The sequence below is a fragment of the Sus scrofa genome, chromosome 8 (assembly GCF_000003025.6).
Source record: "Sus scrofa isolate TJ Tabasco breed Duroc chromosome 8, Sscrofa11.1, whole genome shotgun sequence".
Lineage (NCBI taxonomy): Eukaryota > Metazoa > Chordata > Mammalia > Artiodactyla > Suidae > Sus > Sus scrofa.
In genome coordinates, this window is record NC_010450.4 from 47025405 (window position 1) to 47041718 (window position 16314).

A 16314-nucleotide genomic window follows, 5' to 3' on the forward strand; every position below is an offset into this window, starting at 1 on the left:
GGGTGTGTGTAGCAGGAGTAGGGGTGGGTGGCAGTCCTTCAGCTCCTCTGAAGCTTTTTCACTGATACAAACTCAGGTGACCTCTAGTTTATACAGTCTTTATAGAAGACTACTAGTGTGATGAATAAGCTGAAGAAAACAGATCTAGAGTCCAAAGCAGCCTGCTTTACATAATGTTTCTAGAGTACCTTTTCAGGCCATCTCTCAGAAAGCAATGATATTTTCCCACAGTGATTAGTTAATTACTTCTGAATCTTAAATATATAATGACCCACAATTAAGTATGAAAAATACTTCAAAATTAGACTCATCCTCAGAGTTCTTCTGTGGTGCAGAAGGTAAGGATGGTGTTGTCACTGTCTCAGCTTGGTCACTGCAGTGGCTCAGGCTCAATCCCTGGCCTGGGAAATAGTGTAGCCAAAAAAAAAATATATATATATATATACACACACTCATTCTCTCCTATTCCTTGATTATCATATCCCTGAATAATTTCTAGAGCTCCTTAGATTACTCATCCATGTCTTCACCATTCTTTCCCCCAACACACACTCCGATCCACTCCAGCAGACCCTTTTATGACAATCTCTTTACTAAGAGGAAACCATGGTGGAGAGGGATAAATTAGCTTGGGATTTTAACATAGACACAGTAATGTAAATAAAATAGGTAACTAACAAGGACACACTATACAGCGCAGGGACCTCTACTCAATATTACGTAATAACATATATGGGAAAAGAATCTGAAAAAGAATGGATACAGGTATATGTATAACTGATTCACTGTGCTATACACCTGAAACTAACACACCATTGTAAGACAACTATACTCTAATAATTTTTTTTTTAAAAAATCAAAGCTAAAAAATATATATTATTATTTGGAAATGACCGAAATGAATAAAGAAGATGCCAATATAGGAAAGAATGCTGTCTCTAGTATGAAGCAATAAAATGACTGTCACCAAAGTCAGAAGGCAGTGTGCAGATTGCTTTAAAAATAAACAGGAGTGCTCTAAGAAACCTCATAAAGAGAAAATGGGACTACACCGGTGAAGACACTGCCATTTTGAAATGAAAGGGACAGAGAAAGCAGGAGAAAATGAAGGAAAATTGGCAAACTTGCTAACTGCAGATGGTGGGATTTCTCAGCCTCCACTGCTGCATGATTCTACAAGAAGGAACCATAAAGCCATCCAGGAATGAATGTGCACTCTTCCCCAGGAAAAGGAAAGAGTGATGCTGACGGCGACTCAGAGATCATCGGATATGTTACCTCCATCACAGGCTCAAGGGGCAGGACCAATTCCTTCTGCTTTCAGTTGGCCAGGACAGCCCCTGCCCATGGCCCTCCTAGAACATCCTGTGGGCAGGACCCTTTGGGACAGCCACAGGGGCAGAGTTGTCGGGGTGATTGATGCTGCCAATGCTGAGAGGTGGGACACTGACAAGAGAGGATTATTCTCAAGACTCAAGATCCAGTGAAATTGCCTTTCTATGTTTTAGACTTACTTAGGCCTTATCACCCCTTCCTTCTTTCCTATTTTGTCCCTTTTTGAATGAGAATGGTTACCTATGCCTGTCCCATTACTACATTTTGGAAGTACATAACTTGTCTGGTTTCACAGGTTTACAACTGGAGAGGAAATTTACCTCAGGATGAACTGTACTTCAAGTCTCCTGCATATGTGACTCAGATGACCTTTAGATGAGACTTTGGAGTTAGTGCTGAAGCAATTCAAGATTTGGGGGCTATTTGCATGGAATTCATGTATTTTGTAGGCAAGAAGAACATGAATTTTGAAGTGAGGGCTACAGGCTGAATTATGTCATCCTAAGATTTACATGTTTTAAGCTCAATGTGATGGTTTTTAGAATGGGGGTCTTTGGGAGGATTAGACAAGATCATGAGGGTGGGGGCCCTCATGGTGGGATTCCCTTAGAAGAAAAGACACTGGATCTGGCATTGTGTAGGTCATAGCTGTGGCTCAGATTCAATCCCTGGCCCAGGAATTTTCATGTGTTCCAGGTGTGGCCATAAGAAAAGAAAGAAAAGCCACCAAGCAGCTTACTTCCTCTCTCTCCACCTGCACACCCTAAAGAAAGGCTATGTGAGGACACAGTAAGAAGGTGGTTGTCTGCAACCCCAAGAAAGTGTCCTTCCCAGACATTGGCCCTGATGGCATCTTGATGTATGGCATTTTGTTATGGCAGCCCAAGCTGATGTGCTGCCTGGCAGATAAGGTAGAGAGGAATAAATCAGGGAAGAGCAGCCGCTATTGAGAACCCCACACAAAGACACACAGAGATAGCCTGCACTCTACAGTATAGACTTTTCTGGCAGGTAGACTTTTCTACAATAATAGAAGTGTCCTGCATCTCTGCCATCTGATATGATAAAACAGCATCCATTTAACCACCTGTACCTATGGAGCATGTGAAATGTTGCTAGGGTGACTGAGGAAATAAAATTTTAATTTGAATAGTTTCAGAAACTATTTCCTACAGCCTCAAAGAAAAATTTTAAAACCCTTTACAAAAATAGTTCAAATAAAAAGAATTAAAAATTAAAAATCAATAGTTAATAAAGCAGAAAAAGATAAAAGCAGAGCTTCCGAAAAGAAATTTGAAGATAATAAATTCATTAGAGAAATTCAGACTAATTAGAAGCAGTAAGACGTAGGATAGATACTGAAACAAAGTCAGAGATAGAAAGAAAACCTTTAAGAAAATAGAACATTCTGTGAAGGAAAGAAAAAATATAAACATAAGCAAATAAGGAAAATACAATAGATTTAGAAGTAGACTCCATACACATATAGTAAATATCTCTTTACCTGAAAACAGAACAAATAAAACCAAAATAATTTCAAATATATATTGTAAAAATATTCTTGAAATAAGGAAAATATGTATCTATATTATATTGATGTTTTATTGTGTTCCAGAAAATTCTGATGTAGAATGACCAACTTTAAGACATGTCCTGAGAATTCACTGAAATTAAAGAATGGAGAAAGAATTCAATATGCATCAAAACTGGAAAAGCACAGAGTTCGCATGGCTGCTCAGTAGTAACAAACTTAACTAGTATCCATGAGGACATGGGTTTGATCCCCAGCCTCACTCAGTGGGTTAAGAATGCTATGGTGTAAGTCATAGACAGAAGCTCGGATCTGGTGTTTCTGTGGCTGTGGTGTAGACCAGCAGCTATAGCTCCAACTGATTTGACTCCTAGCCTCAGAACTCCCATATGCCACCAGCACAGCCTTAAAAAGACCAAAAAAATTAAAAAATAAAAAATAAAGGAAAAGCAAATCAGGACGTTGCAAATCAACTATTCTTTAATTAAAACAATTTAAAAAATCAGACTCACAGACATGGAGAACAGACTTGTTGGCCAAGAGAGAGGGGTTAGGGAGTAGGATGGACTGGGAGTTTGGGTTTAGTAGATACAAACTATTATATTTAGAATGGATAAGTAATGTGGTCCTACTGTGCAGCACAGGGAACTCCATCCAGTCACTTGGGATAGAACGTGTTAGACGATAACATGAGAAAAAGAATGTGTGTATATACATATGACTGGGTCGCTTTGCTGTACAGCAGAAATTGACAGAATATTGTAAATCAACTATACATAATCTTAAAAATGTAAGAAAATAAAATCATCTACAAGTTAGAGGGGCAAAAATGCAGGCTGACTTCTGAAATCTTATCTGCAATGCTCAATGCCAAATGATAGGGTTACACTATCTACAGCCCTCCAAGGACATTTTGTTTTGAAAAAAATAGTACAAAACCTAAACTTCCTATCGCCATGCCATTTGTATCCATAAAAAAAAAAAAAACAGTGTTACTCACAAGTGAACAAGTCCCAGTAATAGCAGAACTCATGAGTAAGTCTGCAAAAATCATATGATAAAGAAAACAGTCAGCAAAGAGATGAAGGAGGAAAAAGCAAACAAAGACCTCAGGAATGAGGAAGCTGTAATTGGTGGTGGGCAGGAAATCCGTGCACTTGCATCGGGCTTTGTGATAGGTCAAAGCCAGAAGGTAAATAGTAAGAAGAATAACGATGTGAGTACAATCATACATATTTTAGAAGTTGGTTTGTGAAAGAGAGAAGTGAGGAAGTACATTTAAGAACATAAATATCTTCATCTCTCATAGGAAAAAATCACAGTACCCTTTCTAAACTTGGTATTAGAAAAAGACCTAAAAATAAATCAATTAGGGATTTTCTGTTCATGGCAAGTATCAGAAAAACAATCAACGTAGATGCAGTTGAAGCAAAAAGGTGAAATTGCAAAGGATACTGAACCATTTCAAGGAAACCAGAAATGGAAGACATCTCTGGGGAAACCATGGCAACAGGAACAGCAAAACAACAGGTACCAGCTGTCCCTGGTATGGGCTCCTATGGTTTCCTTCCATATCTCCTTGCCTCCCCTGCCACCAGCTTTCTCTAGCTTATGTAGAGGAAAGTCAGACTAAGATCTCCAGAATATTGCTCAGTATGACTTTAGCCCTGGGTCCTGGTTTTTCTCTTTTTCAATTCTCAAATTCTGAAGCACATTTTCTGATCGATCCAGGCAGATCAGGTGTTCAATTCTGGATCAGTCAATTATGACAGCAAACAGAGCTGAATAAGGAGATGGTACTTTGCCCAGATGAAGTCACGTGAGCTTCTCAAATACAGCCTGGAGGCACAGGCAGAAGTAAAGTGGGATGGGGTGGGTGGGTTGTGGGGGGTCCCCCAGAAGAAGAGGATTATTGGATGGACAGTAGTAGATGTAGGTTTGGAGTTCCCATTGTGGTGCAGTGGTTAACGACTCCAACTAGGAACCATGAGGTTGAGGGTTCGATCCCTGGCCTTGCTCAGTGGGTTAAGGATGCTGCATTGCCATGAGCTGTGGTGTAGGTCACAGACGCTGCTCGGATCCCACGTTGCTGTGGCTCTGGCGTAGGCCAGTGGCTACAGCTCCAATTAGACCCCTAACCTGGGAACCTCCATATGCTGTGGGAGTGGCCCTAGAAAAGACAAAAAAAAAATAGTAGACATAAGTTATGTTTGCCTCAAATATAATCAGAGCCAACACTTGTAATCTACACCATCCTCTGTAGTGACCAATGTTATGCATCAGACAGTTCGAGTTCCCTGCTTTACAGACTGTTTTTGTCCAATGACTTATAACTGTAAGTACCAGCCCTTCAGAACATTCCTTCACTTGGGCAGAGCCGTGGAAACATCCAGGCCGCCCATCACCTTGGGTCTCTAGTGTGTTTGAAAAGCAAAGCTGTCCTGTCCAGCCGGGATAGACATTAGCCATGAAATATACACCTTGGAGTTCCCATTGTGGTGCAGCAGGTTAAGAACCCAACATAGTGTCCACGAGGATGCGGATTCTATCGCTGGCCTCACTCAGTGAATTAAGGACCTGGCCTTGCCGCAAGCTGTGGTGTAGGTTGCAGATACGGTTGCTGTGGCTGTGGTGTTGGGCTCAGCTGCAGCTCACATTTGACCCTTAGCCCAGGAACTTCCATATCCCACAGGTGCGGCCCTTAAAAAAAAGAAAAGAAAAGAAAGAAAGACAAAAAAAATCTACCTCTGTGGTTTCAAGCAGTGGAGATTTGATGAAACTTTGTTGCTACAGCATTACTTAGTCTATCACAGAGAAATTCCCTACTTTTATTAGATTTCCCATTGTGACCCTTCTCTGCCCATGTACTGCCAACTGCATCTGGCCCAACAAATCCCCTCTAATGCATTTCATTGCTCTTCTTCCCCTCCCACTCATAAGGAAACACCCTCCACGATGTTGGCCATTCTGTCAGGGGACCTTCTGGTGGCGCTGATATGGTCCAGATCATAAGATGCCTTCTTTACAGACTGCTCTTCATCTCAAAGGACATGGATCCTGGGCCCTGGGACAGAGGAGGGAAAGCATAGACTTGCAAGCAAATTTACCATCACCCATTCCAATTTTTATGCCTTGACATTTTTCATATGCTCCTCCATTTATTCTTTGCCTAAAATGTGTATTTCAGCACGCAAATGGCTCTTTTTCTGGACCCTCATGTGGCTTATTTCAACAAACATTTCCCCAAACCATCAACCTCTTGGGGCTGTGATTAACATCGTACAAGGTTGCAGTGTATTCTAATCCAAGGAGTTTAATAGTGAACATCTTCATAAACTGAATATGAGAAGACAAAAGAAAATTAAAAGGCTTACGTTTCATGGGGGATTTTCTATCACTGGACTGAAACAGAGGTTCTGGACTAGGAGTTGATTGGACCTCTCAGGGGAAAAATTACAATATCTGGGAATTCCCATTGTGGCACAGAGGAAATGAATCCAACTAGTACCCCTGAGGATGCGAGTTCAATTCTTGGCCTCGATTAGTGGGTTAAGGATCTGGCATTGCTGTGAGCTGTGGTGTAATTAAAAGACACGGCTCAGATTCTGAATTGCTGTGGCTATGGCATAGGCCAGCAGCTACAGCTCCAATTAGACTGCTAGGCTGGGAAATCCCATGTGCCACAGGTGATGTCCTAATAATTATAATAAAATGCATACACACAAAACAAACAAACAAACAAAAAACTTATCTGGAGACATTTTTAGTTGTCACAACTTGAAGTCATGTTACATCTGGCAACTTACAGGTAGCCTGTGGCCAAAGCCCAGATTCAGTTAGGAATCCAGGTCCCTAATTAGGAATTTACTACTGTGGATGCTAACATGTCCCTCCTCTTAAAGACACATTCTCTCTACTTGCAAACAGCAATAATGTAAGACAAAGGAAATGACAAAATATTAGCAGCAAATAGCATTGTTACAATCACCCAAACTCATGGGAAAGTCCTATATAACTGTCACTTGTTACCTGGTCAAGGGAGAGGAAGACTGACTATCTCCTAGGAGATGCTATAAATGATCTCAACATTATCTTGTGATGGACCTGATGCATGCAGGCTTAATGATAATGTATTCTTGCCCAATTAGAGAGAATATCTGAATTGCAGTTTATTTTTTTAAGTACTGTGAAGTAAAAAAAATAATGTTGACTTCAATTTTTAATACTCCTGAGGGCCTGAAATGAGGATACAGAACAATTTCTCTTGTTCTCCTAAACAGACGTTGAGCCAATAACATAGAGCACTTTATGAGCCAGATAATGTCTGGTGTCCCGGAGCTAAAGAAAATGTTGGCACATCTTGCAAAATCACAGCTGTTTCAGTCTTATTTAGTGACTTGTCCCACTCCCCACAGCCCAGTTTGCCTTTTGAAATATAGCTCAGCTAGCTGTTCTTTTAGCCTGTGATTAAAGCCACTGACAAGGAGGGTTTGGGGTTTTTTGTTGTTTTTGTTTTTGTTTTAACTCTTTGTCTGAAAAGCTTTAGAAATCTTGACAAGTACTGCTAAGAAATACAGATTACTTTTTTTAGAAAGAAGATGCCTAGAGATCTCAATGCATGCAAATTTTTGCACATTTTTATCAACAAATAAAAATGCACTTTAGAAACATGAGGGTAAAAAGGTAACTTTCACAGATGAAAAAAAAAATGTTGAACTAATGTAATAATATGCATTAGTATTACATAATGGTGTAAGAAAGGATTTCTGTTTCTTGATTCACTTCCCATGTGCTTTCTTAGGCTGCAAAACAAGGTCTGCCAATAACTCTTCTGAGTCAGACCTTTCCAATAGATAATAAACTAATAGTTTTTCATAAATTATAGAATTTTTTTCTTATCAAGCAGTCTTAATCGTAATCGATTATTATTCCCCAATATATATTTTTCTACTGTACAGCATAGTGACCCAGTTTCATATACATGTATAAATTCTTTTTTCTCACATTATCATGCTCCATCATAAGTAACTAGACATAGTTCCCAGTGCTACATAGCAGGATCTCATTGCTAATCCATTCCAAATGTAATAGTTTGCATCTGTTAACCTCAAGCTCTCAATCCATCCCACTCCCTCCCCCTCCCCCTTTGCAACCACAAGTCTATTCTCCAAGTCCATGATTTTCTTTCCTGTGGAAAGGTTCATTTGTGCCTTATATTAGATTCCAGATATAAGTGATATCATATGGCATTTGTCTTTCTCTCTCTGACTTACTTTACTTAGTATGAGTATCTAGTTCCATCCATGTTGCTGAAAATGGCATTATTTTGTTCATTTTCATGGCTGAGTAGTATTCCATTGTGTATGTATACCACATCTTCCTAATACAATCATCTATCAGTGGGCATTTGGGTTGTTTCCATGTCTTGGCTATTGTGAAGAGAGCTGCAATGAACATGTGGGTGCATGTGTCTTTTTCAAGGAAAGCCTTGTCTGGATATATACCCAAGAGTAGGATTGCTGAGTCATATGGTAGCTCTATGGATAGTTTTCTAAGGTACCTCCATACTGCTCTCTATAGTGGTTGTACCAGCTTACACTCCCACCAACAATACAGGAGGGTTCCCTTTTCTCCACAGCCCCCTCCAGCATTTGTTATTTGTGGACTTCATGATGGCCATTCTGACTGGTGTGAGGTGGTATCTCATGGTAGTTTTGATTTGCATTTCTCTAATAATTAGTGATGTTGAGAATTTTTTCATGTTCTTGTTGGCCATCTGTATATCTTCCTTAGAAAAATGTCTATTCAAGTCTTTTGCCCATTTTTCCATTGAGTTATTGGCTTTTTTTGCTGTGGAGTTGTATAAGTTGCTTATATATTCTAGAGATTAAGCCCTTGTCAGTTGCATCATTTGAAACGATTTTCTCCCATTCTGTAAGTTGTCTTTTTGTTTTCTTTTTCATTTCCTTTGCTGTGCAAAAGCTTGTCAGTTTGATTGGGTCCCACTGGTTTAGTTTTGCATTTATTTTTGTTGCTTTGGGAGACTGACTGAGAAAATACTCATAAGGTTAATGTCAGAGAAGTTTTGCCTATGCTCTCTTCCAGGAGTTTGATGGTGTCTTGTCTTATATTTAAGTCTTTCAGCCATTTTGAGTTTATTTTCATGCGTGGCGTGAGGGTGTGTTCTAGTTTCATTGATTTGCATGCAGCTGTCCAGGTTTCCCAGCAATACTTGCTGAAAAGACTGTCTTTTTCCCATGTTATGTTCTTGCCTCCCTTGTTAAAGATTAATTGACCATAGGTGTCTGGTTTTATTTCTGGATTCTCTATTCTGTTCCATTGGTCTGTCTATCTGTTTTGGTGCCACACTGTCACTGTATGCATATGACATGATACTATATATAGAAAGCCCTAAGGACTCAACCCTAAAACTACTTGAACTCATCAATAAATTTAGCATAGTAGAAGAATATAAAATTAACATTCAGAAATCACTCACATTTCTGTATAGTAACAATGAAATATTAGAAAAAGAATACAAAAATACAATACCTTTTAAAATTGCACCCCCCAAAAAATCAAATACCTGGGAATACACCTGACCAAGGAGGTGAAAGACTTATATGCTGAGAACCATAAAGCATTAATCAAGGAAATTAAAGAAGATGTAAAGAAATGGACAGATATTCCATGCTCATGGGTTGGAAAAATTTATATTATAAAAATGGCCATACTACCCAAAGCAATCAACAGATTCAATGCAATCCCTATCAAATTACCCATGGCATTTTTCACAGAACTGGAACAAATAATCCAAAAATTTATATGGAACCACAAAAGACCCAGAATTGCGAAAGCAATTCTGAGGAACAAAAACAAAGTAGGAAGCATAACTCTCCCAGACTTCAGGCAATATTACAAAGCTACAGTAATAAATTAAAGGATTAAATGAAAATAAACTTGAGGTTGATCCAATGGTAACATTCTGTTCCCTTTTTTTTTTTTTTTTTTGCTTTTTAGGGCCACACTGCAGCATATGGAGGTACCCAGGCTAGGCTTCCATTCGGAGCTATAGCTGCCAGCCTACACCACAGCCACAGCAATGCATGATCTGAGCCATGTCTGCAACCTACACCACATCTCACAGCAACACTGGATCCTTAACCCACTGAGCAAGGCCAGGGATCAAACCTGTGTCCTCATGGATGCTAGTCAGATTCATTTCCACTGAGCCACAAGGGGAACACCCACACATTCTGTTCTTTAAATTATGGGACCCTGTTTTGAAAGTTTGTTAAAGTTTGCAAATTTTAAGATCAAGACTCTCAAGCAAATAAAATTCTATGACTCTGCAGTCAAAAATTTTTTAAGGCAAAATTTTCAAAAAGATAAACCTGCAACTCTTATGCAAATATAAAATGAAAAAATGTCAAAGATTTTATTCAAATAATTAACTAACGAAGGAACCAGTTAAGACGGTAAAACTGTTTCACGGATTGTTTCAAAATCTAAATATTTATAGTCTATATTAGAATAAGATTGTTGGACTATATATAAAAAGTGGTTAATGTCCAACTTGGTAATAAACTGTAAAACCATGAGGGTTGTCTTTTCCATCAGATAGAAATCATTTGTATCTCCCTGGGATAAAAATTTACAAGTTAACCTCTGTCCTGCAGCATTGTTAAACAGCCCATTCAATACAAAATCAGGCCCAGCATTGCACTGAAAGAACACTCAGAATTCTCTTCTGGCTATTTCCAAGTGTCCGAAAATTTTTGGACAAGTCAAATCATCTCCCATGTGCAAAAGTTCTTAATTCTTTGTGATACTATTTATTATTTATTTACTTATTTATTTTAAACTTTTGTGCCTGTGTTTGCGGCATGTGGAATTTCCTGAGCCAGGGATCGAAACTGCGCCATAGCAGAGACCCAAGCCACAGCAGTGACCATGTTGGATCCTTAACCTGCTGTGCCACCAGAGAACCTCTGATACTATTTAGCTTTTAAAGAAAGGCTGTTATCATCTTTATTTGACCTATGTACAATTTCCATATTACATTTTCAGACCAGTACCCTAAGTGTGCCTTCTTCATCCTATGCTGAGATGAACATTAGAATTTCACATGACAGTGTGAGGATGAGTTTACCTAGGTTATTCTATTAATTAGCTGTAACTTACCAGAGATTTAAAAGTGCAATTGTATAAACAAGCTGTTACACAAATTCAGAGATTATAAATATTTTGATCTGAAGTCTAAGACATTTTATATTTTTATAAGTTCCCCAGTTCCCTAATAAGCTTAATAAATATGAATGCTATAAAGAAAACTTTTAAGTATAATGGCAAGACTTACCCCAAGCAAAGAAAAACAAAAAACAAATTCAAATTCATGTTTTCCTATAGTTAATAATATCTGTTAACCAATTTGCCTACCACCTAAAAGATCGCTAAATACAGACTAGAAGGCAAAGTATCACTATTAATAACATCAAATCTATACATCTACAAACACAATACAGTACGATACTATCCAATTGTTTCTTTTATCATGAATAAAGGTATATACTTAACTTCTGAAAAACAACCCATCTACAAGAAAAAGAACTTACAAAATAAAAAGCACACATCTTTAATTTCTAATATTTTATTACAGATTTTTAAGATATGTATTTATTTTCATAACATCAGCTTAAAAGTAATTAATCACACAGAATAAGCTTTTGTGTGTCTGCCCAGGTAAACTGCTTTAGTTGAAGTTTATCAAGTTACAAATAAACCACATAATGTGCTATGTGAACCAAACCACAGCATAATCCGAGCACATCTGAAAGGCACAGAATATTCCCATTGTTTCAGTAAGAGAGGAGCATTCCTTATTAGAATAAAAAGGCTGGCCTTCAGCCTTCCATTACTCAAAAATAGTAATAGCATAAATTATTCACTGATTCCAAAACAAAATGCATCATTAAAAAACAAAGGTGACTAAAATAGGCATTGTGTTCCTGGACTTTCCATTCATATTCAGCATTTCAGAATAACTTGGTGCAAAGAAACAACCAGACTCAAAAGTGGGAGGACCACGCACCCCAGAAGCAGTGTAGCCTGAGACACAAAATCAAAGTCACCTCTGAGGAACCCAGAATTCTCAACACTAATATCACAGATTTGGATAAGATGGTGTATCTATTACAAGCATATTAAAATGCAAATAGGCCACCTTGATAAGACAAAGAATAAGACAACTTGACCAAGAGTTTTTCAGTTTTGTTTTGTTTTTTGCTTTTTTTTTTTAGGGCCACATCCGAGGCATATGGAAGTTCCCAGGCTAGGGGTTTAATTGGAGCTGCAGCTGCAAGCCTACCCACAGCTCACAGAACACCAGGTCCCCAACCCACTGAGCAAGGCCCAGGATCAAACCCGCATCCTTATGGATACTAGTCAGATTTGTTTCCACTTGCCACATATGAACTTGACCAAGAGTTACTTTAGAGCCTGAGTCTCCAAACTTCTGTTAGACCAATCTTTCATTAATATGCTGATTATTGAGACATAAAGGGATCTTAAATAAGCCCCAATACAGCAGGTAGAGGTGGAGACTCAGGTGGGCCCAAGAGTACCGTGAATGTATAGGACCAGGAGGCACTCTGGGCCAAAGAGGGACTACTGAAGAGAATATGTTCTGAAGACCAGCTTAGCAAGTGCCATCCAGCAAAGGAGGGTGCTAAAAAGTAGGGCTTAAATTCAAGCCTAGCAAAGTTATAACAATATAATCAAATGACCCTTTTTCCCTTGGTCTACATTCTCTTGTACTCAGTATGTTATTTTTTTTCTTTTCTTTTTTTTTCACATAGAGTTGATTTACAATACTGTACCAATTTCTGTTGCACAGCATAGTGACCCTTCATATATGTACATGCATTCCTTTTCTTACATTATCTTCCAACGTGGTCTGTCCCAAGAGACTGGATATAGTTCCCTGTGCTGTACAGCAGGACCTCATTGCTTATCCATTCTCAGTGGTAATAGTCTGCATCTACAACCTCAAACTCCCTGTTCATTCCAGTCCCTTCCCACTCCCCCTTGGCAACCACAAGTCAGTTTTTTACGTCTGTGAGTCTGTTTCTGTTTTGTAGATAGGTTCACTTGTGCCCTTTTTTAGATTCTACCTATAAGTGATCTCCTATTTGTCTTATTTTGCCCCCACAAACATGTGTATAAATTAACATCTACAGTGATGTTCTTTTTTAAAATTTTTATTTCCCCAATACATTATTTTTTTTCTACTGTACAGCATGGTGACCCAGTTACACATACATGTATACATTCTTTTTTTCTCACATTATTAGGCTCCATCATAAGTTCCCATTCTTTTTTAAAAAAACCTACCCTTTATCAAGATGTCTTTAGCAGTTCTAACTTACAGTGATACTGAATGACCCTTAATTAGAACACAGAAAATAGGATGCCCTTTAGGAAGAGCATGCAGAACTGAGAAAACAGGGTGGAATGCATGATAACCAATTGTAAATTGTACTTTTAAGCTTTCAGGGAAAGAAGTCAGTAGAGGAGCTTCTTGATAAGGGATGCGGCATGGGGGTAGGAGGGTAATAATAACTTGTTCAAGATTTGAAGCCTTTGAATACCTGCCACACGCCATGATGTGGGCATCTCCAAGGACATGAAGATTGTGCCCACGCCCTTCCACCACAATAAAGTTGGTAGAGTTCAGAGAGAATTATTTGAGGCCTAACATCCTCCAATTTACTGTTCTAGTTCTAGTTATTTTACATTGACATGTAATTATATCTGTAATTCATCAGAGTTGCATTTGAACTCATTTTGTTCTCATTTTTCCTATTAGAATAAGCCAAACAATATATTTAAACACCCTCAATGTATAGTCCTATAGTCAATATCAGAACATTATTGATAAATTCAGTTTAAATGTAATTATACAGAACAACTTGAGGAAATCCACTATTATTCATGAAATATAGAGAAATTATAGTATATCCTTGGGAACAAGAACAAAATACGTAAAAAGAGCATCCACTTAAAGACACTAAGTACAGTTTCACAAATGTAGCTTTATACCTTAAAATAGTTTAATTTCCAAGCCACTCATTAAACATAAATTGGACCAAAACTGAAAAAGCAAAACTACCTAACGCATAAATTGTCAAATGTGGCTGGTTTCTAGACTGACAACAAAATATATTTCAAAAAAGGAATGGAAAGTATGATTCTTGGGCTGAGGATCACAGAGCTGGCTGATCATTTATGGATACAATAGAATATACACAGGGGTTTACAAATAAACCACCTTTTCTCCTTGGAATTACTGTATGCTCTAAGGTTTCTGCAGATCATATGCTTCAGTTTTCCCATGTAGAGTTGCCTCTGGGCCATGTTGGGACTGCTTTGTTCTATCAGCAACAGAACAATGTCCAAAACCATTCCCTTGGTATTTGGTCAGACCAGTCAAAATGGCATCAAATCTGGTTTATGAGAGGAGTCACCACCTCTGTTTCACACTGTCCTATTAACCAACAAGTTTTTTAACACAGCTAGCCAGGATCCTAACTGCAACCATTCTGTGCTCAGATGTTGAGATTCAGGTATCAGGATGTTATAAGAAATGTAAACAATGTTTGACAGTATATTTTTAAAGGCTTTATGCTTGATTAAATTCATTTACTTTATTTGAATTCATAGGTTTTATCTCCCCTGTCCCACTCCTAAAAGGAGTTGAGGTTTGTGTACTTGATTCAAAAAACAGAAACAAAAAAGACATATGTATAAACAGTACTCCAGCCAGAAGAACACTCTGGTCATTCATTCATGGGTAACACTTTGGCCCCATGGGCATTGATGTAGGTGAGGAGGATTTTGGCTCTCTGTTCAACCACATCAATAAGCTTTTCAATTCCTTGTCTACCTCCCTGACTCTCCCAGTAAACTTTATCAAGAAATAGAGACTGAAGGAGCTTCTGCCGTAAATGCTGGCTCTTCAGAACAGAAACTGCAGATTCAGGAAACCTGAAAAGAGAAAATGATATTTCCGTAATTGCTTGAAAAATAGAATGCTTTACCCCATATCTCTGCCCTTCACTAATCTGGCATAATTCACACTGTCAGAGAATACCTTGAGAATCACTACCAAGGTATTCTGTCACCGTCAAGCTGACACCTCACTTAATAATTACATACGAGGGGAGTTCTCATCATGGCTCAGCCGAAACGAATCTGACTAGTATCCATGAGGATACAGGTTTGATCCCTGGACTCCCTCAGTGGGTTAAGGATCCAGTGTTGCCATAAGCTATGGTGCACTTTGCAGACATGGCTCAGATCTGTTGTTGCGGCAGCTGTGGCATAGGCCAGCAGCTACAGCTCTGATTCGACCCCTAGCCTGGGAACTTCCATATGCCACAGGTGCGGCCCTAAAAAGACAAAATAATAATAATAATAATAATAATAATAATAATAATAATAATTACATACTAGAAGAAGAAGTTTCCAGGGAACTGAATTTTCTAGACCATTGAGAACTTGGCATACTAACATCTTACTTAAGGTCATTATATACTAGTAAAGAGAGGCACATAATTAGAAAGGTTTCTGATAGCCTGGAGAAAATGCTTTGTCAGTCTTAAACTTCATTGCATTCATAGAAACTTCTTTAATCTGTCAAGTAGAAAAGTATACTCATAAGTGTCAATGTGGGGTTTTAATGCAAGAATATATGAGAAGCAAAATGCTGACAATTTCAGTAAAGACTCTCCCTGAATAGAAGTTGCATGACTGAATTTAATATGAAATAATTCAAGATGTGTGTCAAGAAAGAAATTATTCCAAAATGCCCAATTACATAAAGAATTGACTTCAATTCAGATTATATACTTCATGAATTCTAAGAATTGGGGAACATTCTCTTAAGTTGGAATACCAAATTATTTTCTAATAACCAAGCTAAGGCAAATAGCCAGGACATTCCACAATGTACAATCTCTCTGGAAAACCTAAGCATCCTTGCTGAATTACCTAAAGAGAAGTCATTGTGATTTCTGCTCTTTATTTAGAAAGAATAAAGCCAAGAGTCCAGCATATCCATTATCTGAAGGACTGGGTACAAGTTAGGGTTCAAAAGTATAAACAACATTTTTCTGAATTGCCAATTTGGCCTCACCCCCCCCCCAGGTTTCATTAAAATCATGATGAAATCATAATAAAAATATTGGAGTTTGATAGTAATCTTCAAGTAAACTTTGCTGTTCCTTAAGAACTGAAAGAGAGCATATACTTGTTTTAAGAGTACAGCTAGCCAGAAGTTTGAGGCCTCTCAGCACCTTTTGCAAATGTCAATGGAGCAAGCGGGGGATGGCACAGAGGGAGCATGAATACAGTATTCCATGTGTTCTATCATCTCTGATGCTGCAGAA

General features: G+C 38.3%; 1 protein-coding gene across 4 annotated transcripts in view; it reads right to left on the bottom strand.

Annotated features, from left to right (window-relative positions):
• Positions 11501-16314, bottom strand: part of FAM198B (family with sequence similarity 198 member B) — a 97010-nt gene continuing 92196 nt past the window's right edge. For 3 of the 4 annotated variants that reach the window (XM_013978683.2, XM_005666658.3, XM_003482392.4), the window contains exon 5: positions 11501-14911. In XM_013978683.2, coding sequence (XP_013834137.1) covers positions 14704-14911 — 208 coding nt within the window. In that variant the 3' untranslated portion in view covers positions 11501-14703. The remainder of the gene's footprint in view (positions 14912-16314) is intronic. The other variant, XM_005666656.3, reaches the window with a different exon arrangement.